The 22,266-nt window shown below is 33.0% G+C and overlaps 1 protein-coding gene across 3 annotated transcripts; it reads right to left on the bottom strand.

Annotated features, from left to right (window-relative positions):
* Positions 1-283: 283 nt before the first annotated feature.
* Cds (CDP-diacylglycerol synthase) lies at positions 284-22,208 on the bottom strand. Of its 3 annotated transcripts, XM_022079268.2 has the most exons (12): positions 21,890-22,208; positions 21,092-21,121; positions 18,674-18,807; positions 15,478-15,574; positions 14,110-14,286; positions 12,631-12,833; positions 12,092-12,248; positions 11,016-11,168; positions 9,511-9,642; positions 8,827-8,961; positions 8,611-8,722; positions 284-6,431 (listed from the first exon to the last, which is right to left on the bottom strand). In XM_022079268.2, exons 1-11 carry the CDS (start codon positions 21,962-21,964, stop codon positions 8,633-8,635), a joined length of 1,383 nt encoding a protein of 460 aa, XP_021934960.1. In that variant the 5' UTR covers positions 21,965-22,208; the 3' UTR covers positions 284-6,431; positions 8,611-8,632. The 3 variants fall into 3 exon arrangements, with proteins under 3 accessions (XP_021934960.1, XP_021934959.1, XP_021934961.1); XM_022079267.2 differs by having other exon boundaries at positions 284-8,722; positions 21,890-22,207; XM_022079269.2 differs by lacking the exon at positions 21,092-21,121 and having other exon boundaries at positions 284-8,722; positions 21,890-22,203.
* Between the last annotated feature and the right edge of the window lie 58 nt (positions 22,209-22,266).

The raw sequence follows: 22,266 nt of genomic DNA, 5'->3' as shown, positions 1-22,266 counted from the left end.
ACCTTCAAGCAATTCATTTAAACTTTCCACAATTGACGTTAGCCCTCTGGGATGTCTTGCAGGAAGATGCCAACAATTCTGGAGGAACTCCTCCAAAACTTTTCAACCTTAACAACCAATACCAATGTCAACATTTTTATGCCACAATAACCTCAAATTTCAGGTTTCCACATTCCAGGACAAAGAAAGCCCTGCACAATACACTATATGGCATATGATGATTCATAACATACATGTGTCTCAGGGCACTTTCTACTTTAGTTATATTCAGAAACAGAACAGATTGATTATATGAGCACATATTTTATCATAATTAATAATATGTGAAAATTTACAATATATACATAAAGGACATAATATAATAACATCAGGAATTAAAATAAAATAATAAATATATGACAGCATCACATACATTGAAACATTCAAGTACCCAACAAAGATCACACAGTCTTCATAACACTAACATAAAATATACATTACTGTGAATAAAATACATATATAAGATGACATGCATCTAAGAAATGGATCAAATAGTTTGTGTGTACTATATATTCAAAACATTGGGAACAGAATGTGCATGTAAGATTGAAGGCATTATTAAAAATTAATGCTAGTTAGTAACTGTAACTCAAACTCAGTTACTAATACAAGATTATATGTAATGTAAACCAGCAATTTCAAAATTTCTTTGTTCTATTCTAAACTGGCAAGAGTAACATATTTTCTACCATGCTTCAGCTTCATAACAGAGTCAATTCAAATGTTAACTGTATATATTAATAGCAAAGTGAACACAGAAGTGAAACTGAAAACAAAAGTTGGTCCCTAAACAATTCTTTCCTCTTTTAAGACTTCAGGATAAAATAAATGATTTGTAAGCAAAAGAAGACAGAATATAAACACATAAAACTGTTCAAATTACATTTCTCACTGGCCATTATATTCTACAATAAAGAGCTAATGGTATCTCAATCCACAGTTACTGTAAAACATTACAGACTGTGAGATAGCTTACTATGTTAACATATCTATGAATTATTACAGAATGGCTTGATCATGAACAGAAGAAGGATAATAATGGAATAATGACGTCTCTTCACATTTTAGTACATTTCTAATGCAGAAAATAAACTTGGGTCAGTCATTCAATTTTCATTGTATAACAGTACAAACAATTAGATTATATTTTACCATCACAACTTTCTCTATAAAAAGACCTCAATATTTTGAGAAGAATGTTCTCTCTTTGTCAAACAGATCTATGAACATGACACTACCATAATAGAAAATTACAAGTAAAAACAATTGCTCTTTACAAGCTAATTGTAACAAATTTTTAATCAAAGTAGTTTATAATTATACTGACAGCTGTTAAATGACTCTTAGCTTTTAAATAGCAGAAAAGAAAGGAGCACCAGCAGAATAAAGACTTACAGACACACTGAAGTCTTTAAGCCTTTATTCTTGTAAGTATTCTCCCACATGAGTTTTGAAGTTCTCATGGCAATGATGATTTTGGTGTTGGTATTATGGGTTGAATGCCACATGAACATGTCAAGAGATACTAATGGTTTGCCTCCATCTTCAGATCAGAAGATGGGGAAAGCATGTTCCTTTGAAATGTTGGTATCTACCTACAAGTCCACATAGCATTGCAACCCGTAAGATCAACATCAACATACTCCCCGATTTATTAATTTAGAACTTACAACCTCAAATTCAGTTCCCACGTTTCAGATTATGACCCACAAAGTGAATGGCAGAAATTATAAGAACACAAATATAAACCATCCAATCATATCTTACTGTATACAAACAAACACAACCATATGATGCATCAAAAATTTCAATAAATGCTATTTAAAATGTGTTTGAATACCAATTAGCCTAGATCAGAGGACTTTAGACTATTAGTCAATAAACAAATACAGTAACACACACGTGAACACACATAGTAAAGCTAAAAGCAGTATTCCCCTCTGACTATAGAATAATTATGAATTGTCTTCACCTTTTAACAAATTGTGTAAATCTGATGAATAATGATCTACTATGACAACATGTAAACTTTTAGGTAGGATTTTTTTGTGTTGCCTACTCAAAGACAGCAGATAGTCATTCGTTACACAGTACAAAAGACTGTCACAATCTGAGAGTTTAACAGTGTCATCTGACATGTGTATTATTTGCTTTCTCCTGTAACTTTCATGGATTAGTATATTCTTTTGTGAAACTAAAGAATTTTAAGTGTCTGTTGAGTTTTGGTGGTGTTCTACATGAAACACCAAGGACCCAAACATTAGATTTTGCACAGACCAACTAAAGATTAGGTTTTCTATGGTGTCTGATAGTTTCACGAAAAAGGTAGAGAATGGTAAGACTGTACAAAGTGTTACCAACTCACAAGAACACAAAAGATTTTAGCATTACTATGCATTATAGTAAAGATGAGGCACAAGATCTCTCAACAACACTATAGGTATATATCTCTCAGCACAACAAATTGTCACATGCAATCATGATTAAATTCTAGCAGTGGCTTCCCATCCTAGAATCTATTGTTCTTAATACCAATGCTTCTTCATAACACAATTTCTATATTCTAAACACCTGGTATGTGTTAAATACTACTTTGTATTAAAGAAATTGGTAAGGTAAAAGATAAAACAATCTGACATTTGAAAACCTGAAAAATATTTCTCTGTTTTATGTGACCAGGTTGTTAGTTTCAGCACAAAACTAGTACATGTCAAAGACACATTTAAAACATATAGCACTGCTTTCTTTTTATTTAACACAATTCCTTAGTTATATATGCATAAGACTTTATTAAGATCCCATTCACATTAAAAATACTATATCTTGTCAGATACTTTTTTAAACATGTAATCCTGTATTCACATATTACTTTTTTATACAGATTTTATACAACCATAATTGAATACATCTGGAAGCCTTACTCTAGAATGAAATTAACATCAGACCAGAGTAAAAACATGCAATTAATTTTACAGTTTTTTATACTGACTTGTGTCCCAAAGGCATGGTGTTGCCAATATATGGAATATGTGGTACACTACATGTAAGCAAACAGTATGAAAATACATCAGAAACCATTACATTATATTTCTCTTTATGTGTTATAGCATGTGTCCTCTAACCTCTTGTTAAGAAATTAATTTATGAGTGCCAAAACTCAATGTGATGTGGAGGGGAAAGAAAGAAAAAGAAAAAAGAAAGAAAGAAAAACTGTTCAATAGGACATTGTTATTATGGAAACTACTTAAACTGCCAGCCATCACTGAGGATGATTAACTTTTAACAACACATAACTATATTAATTAAATTTCTGTACAACACTCTTCGTAATCTGACTCATGCACAGTACAATCTTATTGATACAATTCCATGTATTTTTCCATTAGTAATGGTGACTTTCTGTTGATCCAGTACAGCCCAATAAAAATTATCACCAATAGTTTTATAAACATGACAGTCAAACCCAACAGTCATGACTGCTTTCGGTTCTGCCAGAAATATTGAAGTACTTGCCTAGTGGTCACAAAGACAGTAAAAATCTGACTTCTTTCACATTTCACATACTGGTTTTCAGTTGCCATAAAACTAATGTAAGGAAAAGAATAACAACAAAACATCCTATACATTTATGGAAATGTTGGTATGTGATACTAAAGGGATAAGCAGATGGTGACTTCAGACAGATACTTCATACTTTTACCTTTGATAATGGATGACATATTTCCTGCTATAAACCACTCAATTACATTTTGTTTTGTGTTCTTTGTTAGCAATGTCTATTTTCAAGAGTTTCTTTATATATGGGGAAACTACCCAAACATCTATCGCATATTTCTATCTCACAGATCAGACAACAAAGTGTTATAATGTGACACATCATTCTGGTAACACAGATTCAGAAAGTTAGTCTGTGTTCTGCAATATGAGAATCAGAAACTGAGTAGTACAAAACTGTAGTAATCAGAATTTATCCCAAAGACTTCTGTGTAGAGCATATGTGGGTTGTAATATTCCATTGTGGAATACAGAGAAAATGATGTAGCATTTTGATGTTACAATATGATCAGATTACAGAGGGTCTGTACATGAAAACTCATACAAGACCAAGATTAAATTTAGGGAGGTGACCAATTAGTACCAGCCCACTGTGAACTAAGACACCATGCCCCCTTTCAGTTTTCATTACAGTGGGTTCATTAAATTTTCAAAATGTGTTCAGATTACATTCAGCATCAAACAACAATTTTTATCAGACATTACAAAACATTTTACCATCATGAAATATTCACATTAAAAAGTTAACTGCATAATTATTTATTTGAAAATAATTATGGTATACTTTTATAAAATACTATGTAAAATTAGAAAGCAAAAATTCCTTTCTTTTGTGTGTGTGTGTGTGTGTTGTAAAGTTAAATTGTAACTTTCTACACTGTATGGAAGATTAAATGCATCATAATGAAAGAAACCCTCTATTACTTACAGAGAGGTGCCAATTCTCTAGATTCTCCACACACACACACACACACTGCCATTAGGCTGAATATACATGGAACAATAAAACAGAACATACTTGGTTTCTAATTCTGATAAAGGAATGCACTATTAGAATAATATAAGCACAGATGTGTTAAATCCTTTTCATGCTAAGCACAGTCTGGGTTTATATGATGTATCAGCCTGCTATCTCTCAAAATTTAAAACAATTCTTGACTTTTCAACAATAGGAATTTAACATTACTATGGAAATATTTAATCATATGGAAGCTTTTTAATATTATAACACCAATTCCATTCTATCAATCACCAAGAACTCAATTTTATAAATTGAGAGAAACAACATGTACACAAGCCACAAAATACATGTTGTTTCTGATGGATAATAAAACTGAGTTTTTACATGGTTTCTTCAAACAAAAACCAACATGAAAAGGGTTACATTTAAAATCTAGCCAAAAATCCAAGATATTACTTTATCTGATGATGAAACAGATTACAAAATATTTGTTGGGAATCTCACACAGATTATTAAAAATCCATGTAAATTGGCAATCCTGTGCACACTGTGATCTTACAACTCACCATAATCACTACAATATAGCATACTCCTGTATGCTTCTCAGCATTAGCAACACTGTGAGACTGTCTACTCACACAAAATACATTTTCCTTACATGCTACAGTCAATATTATGTTTCACATTTAGCATTTAAGACTAGCACACTATTCTTGTTTTCTATCCCTTCAAACTGCATGTTACAATGCAATATACACTATTTATACATGGTATAACTTTCAAATTATATAAATTCTGTATGACAACACATGGAAACATAATGTTTCATTATTACAGAACCATAACATTAATATATGCATTACCCTTTTCTAATAATAATGAACCACTTTTATATCACAAAAATGACAGACTAGGAAGGTATTTCCTAGTGTTAAAAACTAATTTACTGTTAAGACATGTTTCTGCATGTAACACTTACCAGAAGATACATATCCATCTCTATCCATTACAACCACATCATCTTTTCTCAGCAACAATATTATACATTTTCTAACATGAATAAACGTTATGAACACAACAGGAAATAATTCAGTAGCATTAACAATCAAAGTACTGCAAACGTTATTTTAACAGAACTGCTTTAAAACTATGATAGAATGCAACTGTGCAATTCGTGTTTTATAATTTACACACAGCCATTCACAACATGAAGAACACATAACATAAGCTAATTAAATTGTTTTACATATCACACACTACAAATGCACGAAGTTGAAACTGAAAATACACTATAACCAACAGCACTGCTCTTCAAATTACTTATTCCATCCTTGTGCATTAAACTAAATGAGTGGAATGGTCATCAGAATTTCAATGGACAGTCAGAAGTACAGAACATGCACCATATAACACCCAGAATTTGTATGTAGATCTCTAGTTAAAACCATCCTAGAAATCCATTACTGCAGCCTCCAGAAAATTTCATTGTCCTGCCTTCTTTCTTTCTAAATTCTCTGCATAACCCACATTGATTTTAATTCTGAAACAAAAACTAATCAAATTACTCTGGTCCAAAGTCCAGTCATGATATGACCACCTAGGCCAGACTCTTCAAAAGAAAAATATAATTTCCCAATACCTATACTTCCTTGTAAGAGGTAAGAGGGGAGGGGAAAAGAAACTCCAATTTTAAAGCTCCTGGGATTGAACTTATAAATGTTTCAAAAAGCACCTGTCCAATTACAGTGGCTGCATGGTCTAAGGTATGGGTCTTGACTGCTTGGTTGCTGGAATTTTGAGTTCAAATCCCATTACAGGCATGGATGTTTATCTTCATCAATCTATGTTGTGTTGTCTGGTATGTAATTAAGAGCAACTGGAACAGATAAAGCAAGTAAACAGAAGGGGAGGGGGAAATGTAAATAAAGACAGAGAAAAATGTCAGTATAATGGTCAGGCTACAGGCTGGACAACCAGAGTTCAATTACTGGCAAGGTAAGATTTTTCTCTTCACTACAATGCTCATACTGGTTCTGCACCCTAACCAGATTCCTATCCAAAGGATACCAGGGTTCATTCTTCATGGGTAAAGTGGGCATGGCACCAAACTGACAAGTCATGTCCTTCTAATGTCAAAATTAATACTACATGGAGTATGCCTATGCCCCCCATACATTGGCATGGCATGGTACTTAGTTAAGCACCAGAAGCTGTACCTTACTTTCACATTTTTCTTTGTCTTCATCATGCCCTATCTCCTTGCATCTCGATGTTGATTATAATGGTAATAATAATACCTAGCAAAGTATCATTTTAAGCAGAATTCTGTTCACAATTCACCACTTTTAGAAAAAGGGCAGATTTTGTCTCAAAATATTTAAACAAACAGTCAACAGAAAGTAGTACATCCTAATTATAATATGTGGAACAAATGCATGAAATTTTAATGACAATGACCACAGAAGCCTATGATCTAGGAATTTCTCGTGTATGCAAATGCAGAACATAGTATAAAGACTAACCACACAAACCAAATTCCTAACTTTGTGCAAAATGTGAAATTTATAATAGAATCTTAGACAGAATGTGGATTAAATGAAAACCTACCTCTATTAGAAACTTTCTTTGTTTTCAGGTTATAGAGTAAAAATCAACATAAAATTACATCTAATAAATAGGAGGGAAGAATTAATTACAAACAGCCTACTTCAATATGCATTTTCTTCTGTTCACATAATTTTGTTCTGTATTCTGTTTCCCAAAACTTCTTGAGGAGAACGTTTTTTATAAATGGGAAATAATTCAGTTTGACTGTTGACAAAATATGTGCAGACTAATAAGGTACTGAAAAAATGTAAAAAAGAAAATAAAAATATAAATGTGTGCTCTACATTGTAGTGTACATATGTAGTATAAATTTCTCGCCAGTAATTTGGAATATAAATACACAGGGTTTGTTACATGTAATATTTTTATCTAGAAGCAGCTGTGTTAAATAAAACTTGTCTGAAAGAAACATGTTCAGGACTCTTATGGCTGTGTTATAAAACAGGTTCTCAGTACATTTCACATCATAAAGAACACAGTTCAAGATAGGTATATCTGCAAAGTGCATTACTATATTCCACATTTTGTACAGTCTAACTTACATACAATAACTCTACCACAGATAGGACTTAAATGCTTTACCGAATGTAGCATGTTTTATGAATTATCTCCTTCCAGAGCACAGCTCATACAAAATCTGAAATATCTGCATTTCAGAGGGAATGAATGAAGTAAATACAAGTACAATACACAGCTCCAATTACATAACTTTCATATCAATTCACATATTCTGAATCAAACTTCAGATCATAAATCCAGTATTTTCAAAGCTGATATGAAGGCTGTGTAAGACACTGTTGTTTGAAGTTAGAAAGCAGTTAAGCAGTGTCTTAGTTTTATTGTGAAGGTTACGAGATTCCCCCTTTCTTAAATGTCGTGGACACCAAATATCAGAACATAAACCAACAAGGAACATTACAAATGGTGAGAAGTGGTGATGCAACAGATCCTCTCATGGTTTCTCCTTACCCACTAATGCAAGTAAAGATTCAAAAGAAATACACCATATAGAGACCAAAAAATCACAAAGCAGCTTTCATCAGAACATGAAGTCACTATTGAGACACTTTTCACAACAACCCATGCTTACAATTAGAAAGCTCTTAACCTAAGAAACAAAATATTTAAAGAATATACAAATTACAAACAGTGCAAGGTTATTTAATGAACAAATATACGTTCTACTGACTCAAAATGTACCAGTTTGCCACATGAAGATGGATATGTTAAACAGTGAATAGTACCTGAATTAAAACAACATGGTAAAACACCACTCACCTCAGTATTAAATAAAACATCATGACAGCAATGCCCTTTCTCTTTCAACTATGCCAGCTTGCTTACCACTAGGTAAGTGACAGCAGTCATGAAACACCTGTAATGAAATGCTACCCATGCATTTTTATTCATACATATCATTTCCTTCTAAGCATCTTCAGTACAATTACCTTGTTGAACCACTGTATGGTGTTACTGAAGGTTTAGAATACCACGATTCTCCAGGGTTTCTTTCAAAGTGTAGAACAGTTGCAACTGTTGTTCAGGTTTCAGATTATAAACCTAAAATAAAACAGTACCGTAACAAATTATAAAAATGCTATAAACTTTATTCATTCTGTAACCCTACAGCTATCCATGTTAAGAGCAAGTACGCATTTATGTACCTGCTGTAGCAGTTTCTGTGGTGATGCAGTATGAATGAAACTTGAAATATAAACATTGACAAATGTTGCCATCAGATATTGACAATCAAATCGATCCATTATACCACCATGACCAGGAATCACATCTCCAAAATCCTGCAATAGAGCAATGGATATACTGGGCACAGCAATGTGGTGAGGTTAACAACAGCTATAGTGTTCACAGAGTTACCAATCTACTTAACCTGCAGACAGCATACCCTTTAGGCATATCAGGAATTCAGTGACAATAAGAAATTATAGACCACAACTATTAATAAAAGAGCAGTGGCAACAGTCACATGAATAATTATAATTTAAACAATAATCATTACATTGGAATCCTCATTAATGAGTAATATTTTTTCTGTATATTGCCACAGCTTACAATTATTTAATTAATGTTAATGTGAATATGTCATACTTTTTACAAGTTAAGTTTTTATTTTGTGAAATATTTTTTCTTCTTCTCTCTCTGATATATTTTGTAACTTCAATATAATGTTTTCAACGTGAAATTGGAATAAGGCTAATATTTTACTAATAATAACCCTTCAACATAAAATATAAAATTGTATGAAAATTGGAGGAAGTTACAAGACAATAAAGGATAAGAACCACACAGTTAAACAGACTGAACTAACTGACCTTGCAGTTGAAATTTACCTTGATTTTGAATGCTCGCTTGAAACCACTAGCAAAGAACCCACCAAAGGGACCAATTACAGAACTAAAGACTGACATTGACAGCGAGTGCAGTAGGAATGGATACAGCTTCAATGTATTCTTTAGTCCCAACTGTAACAAGGTGACAACATTAACAATAAGAATGAATCTTATAAAAAGTTAAACACTTAGTGTAAGATTTCCACATTTTATGAAATAAATATAGGTCACTAACATTCATACAGCTCCAGTGACTTTTTGATTGTGTGTTGATTTTATTAACGTTTTATACCAGCTGTTCATGTAATCACATCATAAACAGCATGCTTAACCAAGAAACCTTTAAAATTAGATGAGTACTATGAGATATTGTAATGTCCTGGTTTTGTTTCTTGGTATTACAATGTTTGATAAACTAATGAATTCAAGATATTCAGGGAAGAATTTGATACCTACTTTCCTTCAAATGCTTCAAAGTATATGGTGAGGGTAGCACTAGCTATAAATTTATAGGAAACAATTTATAGACTGATCTATGTCCACAACCTTCACCAGTATAAATTCTAACAATGTTAAATTTACTAGATATAACCTCAAAGATTCATACCATCTCCATGCCTGTAATTTTTACAAAAACAAAATGGGTCATACAAAATCTGTAGGTACATTTATGATTTAGTTATATACAAAATGCACAAATGAAGAATTAAATATTAATCTCACATTGCAGTAATGTTGATATTTTACATCATACAAGAAAAATTAACTGAACAAAGTTGAACATTTTTCAAAGATTTAATATCACACAATTTCAAAATCACATATCAGGTACCAGCAGTCTTATTCCTACCAACTTCATATGAATGCCATGATAGTATAAATGACAGAAAAGTAGAGTGCAAAGGTGGAGTGAAGTTTATACTAAATTTCATTAAATCTATCAATATATTCCAGGTATTGGTGGAGACACAGACATACACACATATAAATGAAAAATTAAGTCATAAGCATGTTTCTCCTTATAAATAACAATGATATGACATTTCAGTCAAAATATGATCACAATGTAGGTGGGATTACACTTCAAGAATGCCATGTAATTCTATACCTAAGGTAAGAAATCTAGTCTTATGGGGCCAACTTGTATTCACATAAAACACAAAAATGCCAAAAAACTAAGTTTATCTTCTTAAACAAAAGTAAAAGTTGTACTTCAATTCAAATTTCACATTTTTCAGAATGAAATACACCTTACAACTTTGGTGTACACCCTGCACTACCAAATTTTATTAACACTGATTTCAGATATGAAAAAAGTGAATATGTAAAATGACAGGCATGCCATTCCATTATGCATACATTTTACATGTTTTGTGCAAAGAATCCATCAAAATTATTACTCAGAAAATAAGGTAAATAATTTACTTTCTTTTTGGTGCATAGTTTTGAGGACTTTGGTTTCATTTTATGTATGGGGAACAAATGTATAATATACATATACATACTAGCTGCAGAACACCAGACAGGGACTCTGGTAATGTGTACTCCTGTGGCCGGAACAATGGTGAAGGCTCGCATTCCATTGTCATGCGCCCCAGAGTTTCACTGTATTCAATTGGGCACACAAAGTATCGGTACTGGCACATGATGTAAGACATCTGGAACCAACAGATGCTTCATAGAATTAAGAATACAGTCATTCCAACAGACTTGCCTAAGAGTTCAAACACTACTATGTTACTTGCCACTGCCAGTCTCAGCACTCAGAAATACACATCTTCTTATCTCCTAGTGACATCTGTTGGAGAGTTAACAAGCTTGTTGATGTTTCATCCTTGCTGCTTTGGAAAGCAGACAGGATTATAATATATTTTTTAAATATACAGTAAGAAGCATTTTCAGAATTTATTCTTCTCTTACTTTATCAAAGACCTCATTTGTCTCTATCTGTGTTGTAAAAAGTAAAGCTGTCCCATTAAATGCCATGTAGGCATTTGAGGGGAGAGGTGATATAGCTCCTACTCATTCTTAATCTCAGCACTAAGTGGAGGTGAGCAGTTAGTGTCATGCCCCAGCCGCACCTTACCCCCGGGAAAGGACCCCAGTACCTATTGGAGAGGAGGGTGGATGGGCCCCAGAGCCAATCTCGACTAAAAGGCTAGAGGAAAAATCATCTGCCCCCGTCAGTGATCAAACCCAAGTCGTCCAGTCCGTAGCCAGTCACTAAACTGATTGAGCCAAATGATAAAATAAACTTTTAAAAATGTTAAAATAATTTATGCCTTATAGTTACACAATAATAACTTTATTGCTGATTCTGGTTTCATGCCTATATATTTAGTTTTATCTATATTTGTTTCTAGGCCAATTTCCTTGCTGGTCTGAAGGCAAATTTCTGTATTATTTTTATGAAATTTATATTCTTCCAGACATTAGCATACTCAGCACAAACAAGTATCTGATTTATCCCATTTCACTAAAATCCTCCTTCATGTATTATTAATACAATTACAGCATTTTTTATTGTAATACAACATAGTGTCTTGTTGTTTCTAATAAATATCTTCAAATTTTCACTTACCACTAACCCAAAGATTACAGTAGCAACACCACCACCAATAAATCCCTCCCAAGTCTTCTTTGGCGAGAGCTGTATAAGAGGTGTTCTTCCAAAGAAGAAGCCAAATACATATGCCATCACATCATTACAAACTATCATCGAGACTGGAACAATAAACCTAAAACAAATGCAAGCATGAATTCCTGAATCTAGCTCATAATTAACCCTTTCTATGCCGATTTTAATTTTAAAGAACCTTCTGCTGTTAATATATTTCCATGGCTCCACATAATTTCAATGGCTAAAAATATAAAAACAGTTGTGTCTTAACCTCAAAAAAATCCTGAAATATAGTGTATAAAGAGTATTTTACTTGAAAAAGGCCAGTTGGGCAGATAACAAAAGGAACAGAAGTATTAAGAAGGATGGATCTCAGAGAAGTAGACTGTGAAGATGGGAGATACTGGCTTTAATCTTATCAAATAGAGGGTTTTGGTATTAGTGGTATTAAATCTTCACACTTCACTACTAGAGTTTGTTAGGTTCAGTTGACTGCTTACCAGATGAGTCCCTCAAAGATATTCTGGATGATAAGATAACTCTGCGTTACAACAATGAGTAGTGCCACATGTGTCCAAGCAAAGAGAGAAAACTGCTTCATATAATACTTCTTGACTAGTGACAATACGAACCACATGAACCCCACAATGTACAGGCAGAATGAGATGAACCGGTGGTACGTGATGAGGACTCGTAAATAATCCTACCAACAAACCAGACACAAAACATAACTTATAAGATTTATAGTTTCACACAATAAGAGAACTACAGATATACAGGGTATAAAACTCTTATGACAACGATTCATTAAGTTTCACCCAGACTTAAGCCATGCCAGGTCATTTGCATAAAAAACAAACATTTTGGATGCTACCACCCTCAAAGCTAACAGCAATGACCTACTCAAAGTTTATATATAAACCATATAGTGTATAACATCTGGTATAACAATGCAATCAATGAAAGAGGATTGTCATTATTCTGAATACAATCTACATTTTAACTGAAAGTTTGAAAAGATTATGGTGTGGGCACTATATTCATTAAAATACAAGGAAAAATAATTTATAGCTCCAAGCAGTGTGGTAATCACATAATGATTACAGTTTCAGGCCTGATGTATCTGCAATAAATGAATATCGAGGTTAATAAAATATGCAACATTTCAAAGAACACACTAGAAAAATAAATATTATACTACCTACAGCATATTTCCATTCTTGTTACCTAACCTGTGCACCTTACAGAGCCTAGACAACTGACACAACAATAAAGTGTGACAGTTCATTTATGGAAGAACACTACATACAGTCCAGTCACCAGATTAAGGTGACAAACACTTTTTTCCACATTTACTACTGTAAATGACAAAATAAATAAAATTTAATGTATGCACATTATTACAGCTTATATGGAATCTTTGTCATTATGGTATGGTACAGATGGAGGGAATAGACTGCAGATATACAGGATAGCAGCAAATATATTACAAAAGCAGTTGTGGATAGCCAACACAGTGATCCTTAAGGCTTGGGGCTTGGACAGGGTATAAACCAATCATTAAAAATCTAGCATATTATGAAATGCTATACAGGACACTGGATTTGTTATGCAGTGATGGGCTTTTGTGAATATAGTGATAAACCTTCAGTTTGCATGAAAGGTGTGAAATTTATTGACTAGTTAAGCAACTATTAGCTTCTCAAGAACAACTCTTCTCCATAAAGATATGGTTAATCTATATGACATAAAGAAATGACTTCCAATGGTGCCATTCATATAAAGTTATATTTTCCATTTATTTCCTCATACTCAATCATAGGATAACACAAGTACAAGTATTAATATTTTAGGCTAATTACAACTTAAAGGAATAAAAGTATACAAGTAGAATCACATACCAATATTCATAATTGTTACCTTACAACACAAGTAATTCTACGTCATTTCAGAATATTTCATTTCATTTTCTTACTTACTGTTCGGTTGATAACAACTCCAAAATAGTCAACAAGGCTCTCCCCATAGAAGAAGTAATTTGAAGTGATAAGAAAGTACCAGGAGAGTGATCTGAACCATGGCAGACCATGGATTCGGTACACAGCATAACCAATATTGATAATTTCCTCAAAACATTTCACCTGGACAACCAGGGTCTGAAATAAAAACAAATATGAAGCATCTGATCACAAGCATGTTAGACCAGTTCAATAGCTAATGCTGATAATCTCTTTAAAACATTTTGGCTGGACACTCAGAGTCAAAAGTAAAAATGTGAAACAATCAAATTCTTATTTATGTAGCCTTTCTACAGCACTGCAAGCTTTAGGATTCCAGAAATAATTTTTATGTCATATACATGCAATGTATTATCAGAAAAAATACATACTAATTTAAAGTGACAAATGTCACACTTTCTTCCACATTTTGTGGTTGCAGTACTACAACATATTACTATTTAACACTTTCCATATTGTTTTTTATGTATAACCTTCTTTTGTTAGCATATTTCTATAATGACTATAATTTCTATAGTTTAAACACCAAAACAGTTATCTTTTAACTAGTGAGAGAGATGAAGCTGTGACACTAGGATTCTCAAACACTGAATAAATCAAGAAAAGAAAGTTCAGTGCTTCTAAATTATATAGATAATCTTACATGTGGCATAGAAAGAGTTAATACATGCCTCAACATGAATTATTTATTCTTCCATAAAAAGAAAGGATACCAAAATTAATAAGAAATTTCAGTTGTTGTGTGAATTTAAAATAACACATTATAACTGCAGGTACACTGGTAGTCTTTGAGTAAAACACCATATTCTTGTTCAAGTGGGTCCCAAGCTTAACTTGCTAATTATGAAGTGCGGTGATCCTGTGCATAAATTAAGTCTTCACCAGTGCCACATCTCAAGAATACATGCACTGTGGAGCACATGTCAGTCTAGTGGTTGTGTAGTGACCTCACATTCAAAAGGTCCTAACTTTGACCCCATCAACTAGCATTAATCTTAAAATTACAAAAAATTGACAACTTAATGATAATAAATCACTTGAAGATGGGAGTACAGCCAACTTCCAAAACATCATGTATACTGCATATACTTCACTCAATGGACAATGTCCAAAATATGAATAAAATTAAGGCTTCTTATTCTCTTTTACATTACACCTCACTCTGCCTACATAACCACAAATTTGTGCTTATTTAATTTTCAATCCATGCAACACAGGTGAAGAGAAATGAACCAACAAAATGTTCACTGGTGGGAAACAAGGAGATGGACTGAAGGTAATTATGAACCACATAAGCACAAAATGTTATTAACGATTTCTGATACTCACTGTCACCATGAGAGCGAGAGGGCCCACAGAGATAAGCAGGCAGAAGAGGCCAATCATAAGCCATGTAAAAATTCCACGGATCACCCAGTTCCGCCATCTACATTGCAATTAAAACAAATTTTATCAGCATCATATATTATAAAATCAGATAAGAGCCTTTATTAAACCTCCTGCATATTATGCTTCATTAAACAGTAAAAGCCATTATCTTAACAAGGTTGAAGCCCAATGAGACACAATCACATGATATAGACACTTATAGTACACGGCATCTCCAAAAGTCAGGTTCCAATTACTATTCTGAATATTAATAAACAGCCAACTACTTTCACTGTAATATAGTGATTCCAAATTAGAAGCCCATGGACAGCTGCTTGTAACTTAATTCATGCTCGCCCACAACTTCTAGTTAGTTTTACATAAAACCTGACACATAAATAGTTGGACTTACATTTTCTTCTTTTCTTTTACAGCAAATGGCAACAATGCCAAGTTGCATCACTAAACATCTAGTGTAGTGTTACTTATTATGGTTTTGTAAAGAACTCACCTTCATGATTTTTTTAAAACCATTTTTTGATTATATGAATTAATTCCCCTTTTGCCACTGATGATGACCTCTTGAGGTTGAAACGCGTTTGACACTAGTGTCATTTATAGTGTTAACAGTTTGTTTGTTTGCTTATTTTTATATTCTAATATACTACATGGTATGCAAAGTTTTAATCTCTACAGATGATTTGCCTTTAAAGTTGGATTGAGAACATAATGAATCTGCAGGTTATTGTAGCTACTACAGGTTTTTTGGGAGAATATCAAGTTTCACATGGAGGCTGTCTTGGTTACAGATGGTTTTGTTTCTGTGTGTCAAGGTGTAAAGCATGAAATACGTACCAGATGATAGCGCTACTTAGCATTCAAATACAAAATGATGTGGGTAGCAATCCTGAATACTGTCTGAATAATGAAGCTACTGTATCTTCTGTAGGTATCAATACACAGAAAGAGAAAGTGGCAATTTCTCTCAGTCTCAGTGCAGGCTATCCAGATATAGTACAGACCACAAATATAAAACCAGTATGCAACCACATTTTTATACAAACTTCTCTAATCTCATCACTGACTTAAGGCGATAGATTTAATCTTACATAAAGAAACTGAAATATGTAACTTTCCTGTAAAATTGATTGCAGATAATATCCATTTCATGCAAACCAAGCTACCAAAGCACCCATAACTGCAAAAATTTAATTCACAATTCAGCTAACTTTCTGTTGAGAATTCTACTTTTAATATAGTTAAACACATTCAAAACAACTTGTTTGATCTTTGACTCTAAGGATTTGTTCTATCCTAAACTTCATAAAACCATCATTAGTCAATCTGTAGCAACACATACTTCATATTACTATGATAAAAGAAAAATTTAGTCTAATTCTAACCTCTGAAGAACACTGGTTAAAATGAGAAAAGCTATTGCAATAATTATTTTGAAAACATGTATGTATTAAAGCAAAATTACCAACTTTAATCGAAAGGACAACTAAATTCTTTCTATGCAAGATTTGAAACTTTCACAGTGAATGCTATAAAACCAAACTTCCGGAGACTGCCTCTGCCTCCATCACCAGGGACAATGTCATAGCTTCAAATGACATAATATACTACCAATACATTTCATGTTCACTGTATGTTATTTTCAGCCATAGTTGACACAGCATTATCACTTCCTGCCATTGTTAATTTCTTATTATTTGTAGTATAATGAGAGAAAATGTATGAATTATGCAATGTCTTTTATTTTATTCTGGCTCATTTCATTGCTGATTCCATTAATAATGCAGCTTAATTTCAAACCAAAATAATTAAGAAATGACAAACTTACAACATACAGAAGAAACCTATTTCAGAAGCTAATAACCAATCAGCCAGTTAACAAATTTCATACCTTTAATAGAACCTGAATCTTCATTAACCATGTCCACACGACCCTGCAACCAGTTCCTATCCTGAGCCTGATTAATTCAGTCCATACCATCACACCATATTTCTTTCTACTTCTTCCTTTCCGGTATAGGCCTTATGGCCTCTTATGGGCATTACATAACAGAATCCTTCCATCTTTTGAGAGGTCAGCCCAAACATCTCTTTTCTTTCCCATATTTCTTTAAGACCCTTTTTAATAACCCACTCCCATTTATGCCTACATCATCCAAGTGGTTGTCTCTTCCTTTCCAGGTTTCGAACTAAAATTTTGTATGCATGTCTCATCTCACCAAAACAAAAATAATTATAATATTTGAAAGGAAAATTGTGTAAATACAATTCTTTTGGTCTACTTAAAGTTGTATACACTAGTTCTGAAGGTTTTTATTTAAAGAATTTTTGTGTGTTCCTTTTATTAAAGTGAATAAAATTAACAAATAATGTGTCTGTCCATCTTCTCAAGTACTTGTTGCAACTCAAAAAGTGCTCAACAAACTTCAAACTTCTAAAAAGTTATGTTTATAAAATGGGGGTGAGGGGGAGACACTGGTTTCTATCTATGAATTTGATGATTTGGTATAGAAGTAACAGTCATTAGGAATAATTATTTTTTTGTGATTATTATTAATTACTACTTTAGCAGATAAGTACAACAGATTTAGAATCTTCTTAAGTAAATTTTAATTTACAGGTAGACGTATGCTGATTTTCTTTTAATTTTAGTTGTTAATAATTTATTATGGTTTGGGTTGCTTTTCTTACTTTGCTTGAACATAAAGTGTTAGGCTATGTTCAGAAAGGTCCTAACAAGGTTAGATTTACTGGTGTACTTCAACCGTTTAGTGATACCTAACTCTGTTATGCCCTTGCCTGAATGTCTTTGAAAACTGAATAATATTACCGATGTCTTTGCTTACTTAAGCTGTATTCTAGGTACACTCTCTCCTCCATGATGCTGCATGCTACTGAATAGAGCACTACAAGAATCATACTGATATGAGGAAGGGTGTGAAATTGTTCATAAGTGGTGAGCTCAATGAAAACTGAACTTAACACAGCCTTACGCTTAGGACATCACCATCATACAAAAATTAATTGTTCACTGTTTATCTAAAAATTATTAATACAGTATGTAATTCTAGTTTGTTGCAATATCACAATCTTTGTGTATTTTTCTAAATGGAATGTAGATCACTTATGTGACACCAACCTTGCTGAAAGTCCTTGTAAAGCTGAATCCAAAACTTCTGGTGTTTTGTCTGTGCCCTGTGGTATAATTTTGGACATCTCTTCCACATATTTCTCTTCTGGAGATTTATCATCTTCTGAATCAAAATCCTCTTTCTGGGAAAGAAAAAGTAACTGTCTTTGAATACTTGGTTTAATACTCCTATCACTATGTTGCAATTTTGAATTTTTATTCAATCCTTTTAATTTTTACATGTGATATACAAACCATGAGCACTTATTTATTCATTAGCTTTGTTGCAGAATCTAATTTTGCTGCATACTCTGTAGGGAATGCAGTATAGCTCCATGCATTCTTAACCTCAGCACTAATAGATGGAGCTCCACACCCCAGCCACTTTACCTCACAAGAAAAGAACCCTAGTAAACTGTAAATATGGACCTGGGTGTTTGAAAGAGCCACTCTGGACACTGTAGCAAATAGAAATATCCTGCCTTGCTGAGAATAAAACATCCAATGACTAGTCTCCAATGTATTTTTGGATTATTCACATAAAACCTGTATTTAAAACTGATTCCAGACATAGTACATTATTCTTTTTATTAATACACACTAAACTATGTTTTCATATATGTATGCAATTATAGCAGATAGTTGCTTCAGAAATTCTGATAAAGGTGTGTTATTGGGAGACAGGTGTCAGTCCAATTTTTGCAATTTTAATCTCAGAGAACCCCAAGTTAAACATAGGTATGCTGACTCTTTATGAAAGTCTATCCTAGACTAGTTAAAAGAGATAAAGCAGTAACTATAAAATGCATTAGAGGAGAAGCCAGTTTATATTCCCTGCTGTAAGAAATGCTTATACGGAAGGTTCAGAAGCCAATGAGTGCAAGTCAGCAACATTGATTTTTTCAGTTTGTGAAGTGGGTCTCAAAGTATAGGCATTAATGTTCAGAAGCCATTTAGGGTAAATCATTAGTTACTAGTAATGGGAGGAGATTGTGGCACTTCTGTTGTCCACTGAAGACATCTACTTTTTACATTAAAAAACCATTTGGTTTGTTTGTAGAAAGTTTACCAACATATACTCATCAGTTTCTGCAAAGACCATACACTGAAATAAAAAGACTGGCTTCTGACAGTTAATTAAGAATATGGTTTACAAAGGCATGTGGCTGGCATATATACAGAAAACCTCAAATATTTTAGTGTAATAAAATTGGTGTGTTAGAATCATACAGTAGGAGGCACAAAATTATATAGATAACAAAAAGGAAATCATAACCTTAAAAGTTATAAGGTTAAGAAGAAGCTTTGCCTGAACATGTGTTAGACTACATCACATGCACAAAAGAGACCTCCTAAATAATATATAGTTTGTTGGTTTGATTGATTCTTCGTCTACTGACTGATACTGCTTCAAATAAAGAAATTACATTGTGACTGATGGCATGATGATCATAACTGATAAAATGATATGGGTTTGGGAAATAAGACGATTGTGGACTACTTCAATGTACAATCCCAAATTTGCCTGGAGAGATTGACAGATACAATGAAAGTCCAAACAACTGATACTCTGACCAAAAATTTAAACCACCAACATCCATAATATACTGGACTGGAAAATGGGACCAATGGACCTGTTCTAAATGACTTATGGGACAACATGTAACAACACCAGGTTTCGAACAGTAACATCAAATATGAACGAGACAGACCTGACCCAACTAAACAGTACTTCTCACTACACAGCATGAGCTGTAATGAACTGATGCCAAAAAAAAAACTCTTTTTCTTCTGCATAGCAAAGTGTATGAAATGGCAGGCATAATTTAAAGAGTTCTGAACTCAAAAAACATTTCTATTTCACATCTTTTGTAGGATCTCTGCTTAATTTTATATGATTGCATTCTCACAACTGGTTTTGCAACAGTTTAAAACATTTGCAGAATCACCTATGTGCCTGTGTTCTAGCTAAACCCTAAGAGATTATAATACATAAATATAGTTTTAGACTTATATAAAACTTCGTGTTCAGGAGTGATGTCTTGAAGCAGACAGTGAACCTAAGGTAAAGGATGTAATAGGAGGCCAGATTATTAAATTACACATGGAACATAATAATTTCTGCTCTTTACCTGATATTGTTAGATAAAGTTAAAGAAGATGACATGGACTGATCATGTTAACATACAAAGAAAATGAAAACTGCATGTAAAATTTAGCTTGAAGTACCTCTAGGGAAGAAGTCACATATAAGTTATGTTATGTGAACTCTGAAACCAGAGCTAAGAATGAAAGGTGAGGGTAATGAAATATGCCACATGTTAAAAACTACTTTTCTAAATGGTACAAGTGGGACTAAGAAACTACAAATACACTGCTATAGCATAACTCATGCCACTTCCAAAACCAAAATATCATACACCTGACCTTGTGAGTAGATTCCAGAACAACAATACCCTGAAAATCAAAGATCCCATGAAAATGATCAAAAGTGGAATTTCAGCAGTGAAGGCTTTTCTCATTTATGTTTCATATGTTACTAGATTTCTACAAACATAATCATAGTAGTTAGTAAAACAGGAAATAACTTTACAATACAGTGATAATATACATGTTGCTTGGGTTGATTTACAGTTACTAGATAACACAAACCATAACCCTCTTAACCTGACAATGACTGGATTGTACCTAAAATTACTCGGCCTTACAAAAACAATCCAAATTTATCCAATGAAAGTGTTCATTGTATCGTAAAGATATAAAATAAAATGGTATGTTCTACACAAAACTGTATCCTGTTGTTTCCAAAGTCTACAGTAATTCATAACAATTAGAACAATGTTTGATATTCCTTAAACTGCTTGTATATCTGTGGGGCAAGTTTTGTAAAGATTTCAATTACAATGCCAATTGGAAGTAGCACTTTAACCTTGGCCAGTCATTGATAACAAAAACTAAAACTATCAAAATGAAAAAGTTACATAAAATATTTAAATAATAATGTGATATAATGACTTGTCATTAGGCAAAATATGATTCAGCAGAAATTTACAATTCTGTCAGTACTTTCTGACTTACAAATGGGACCAATCACATTTAATGTCAATAAGATTACATGAGGTAGCTTTACCCATGTTAGTTGAGAGTAAGTAATTTAATAGCAACAAACAAGTGCCGCGTAAGGCATTTCTAACAGTTAGTAACAATAATTTATTCGAGACCCACCTGATCACTTTCTGTCTCTCGAGCCTTGTCAGAATCGTTAGTTGTGTCAGGGCGTCGTTTTCGAACATCTGTCATGTTGAGTAATAATTTGTTCACACGCACGTAAAATAACTTAATTCAGATTATACAACTGTATTTAATTGAATCAGATATTTAAGAAACTTCGTCTCATAGTCGTAGCAATCCGCAAACTACAATGGCTAATAACAACACCCAACACAAATATTCATTTCCATAGGTTGGATATCGACTTCTGAACATTGATTATTTTGTTTTCGATTGGAAACTTCAAGTCAAGGTTTGTTTCTCAAAATTTTAGAACTACTACTAACATATCTTGAACAGTAGTACAACAGGAATTAATGCTTTGCTTCCAT

This window comes from Zootermopsis nevadensis, unplaced genomic scaffold, assembly GCF_977971745.1.
Source record: "Zootermopsis nevadensis isolate Lab colony 2312 unplaced genomic scaffold, Znev_1.0 Znev_ptg000010l, whole genome shotgun sequence".
Classification (NCBI taxonomy): domain Eukaryota; kingdom Metazoa; phylum Arthropoda; class Insecta; order Blattodea; family Termopsidae; genus Zootermopsis; species Zootermopsis nevadensis.
The sequence above is the reverse complement of the archived record's forward strand: the minus strand, read 5'-3'. Positions and strand labels throughout refer to the sequence as shown.

Coding starts and splice junctions, on each gene's coding strand:
- Cds (XM_022079268.2), bottom strand. CDS start 21,964: ATGACAGATGTTCGAAAACGACGCCCTGACACAACTAACGATTCTGAC. Junction 12,834..14,109: donor GAGTTGTTATCAACCGAACA/GTAAGTAAGAAA, acceptor GTTTGTTGGTAG/GATTATTTACGAGTCCTCAT. Junction 9,643..11,015: donor TGTCTGGTGTTCTGCAGCTA/GTATGTATATGT, acceptor ACCTTGTTACAG/TTGGGACTAAAGAATACATT.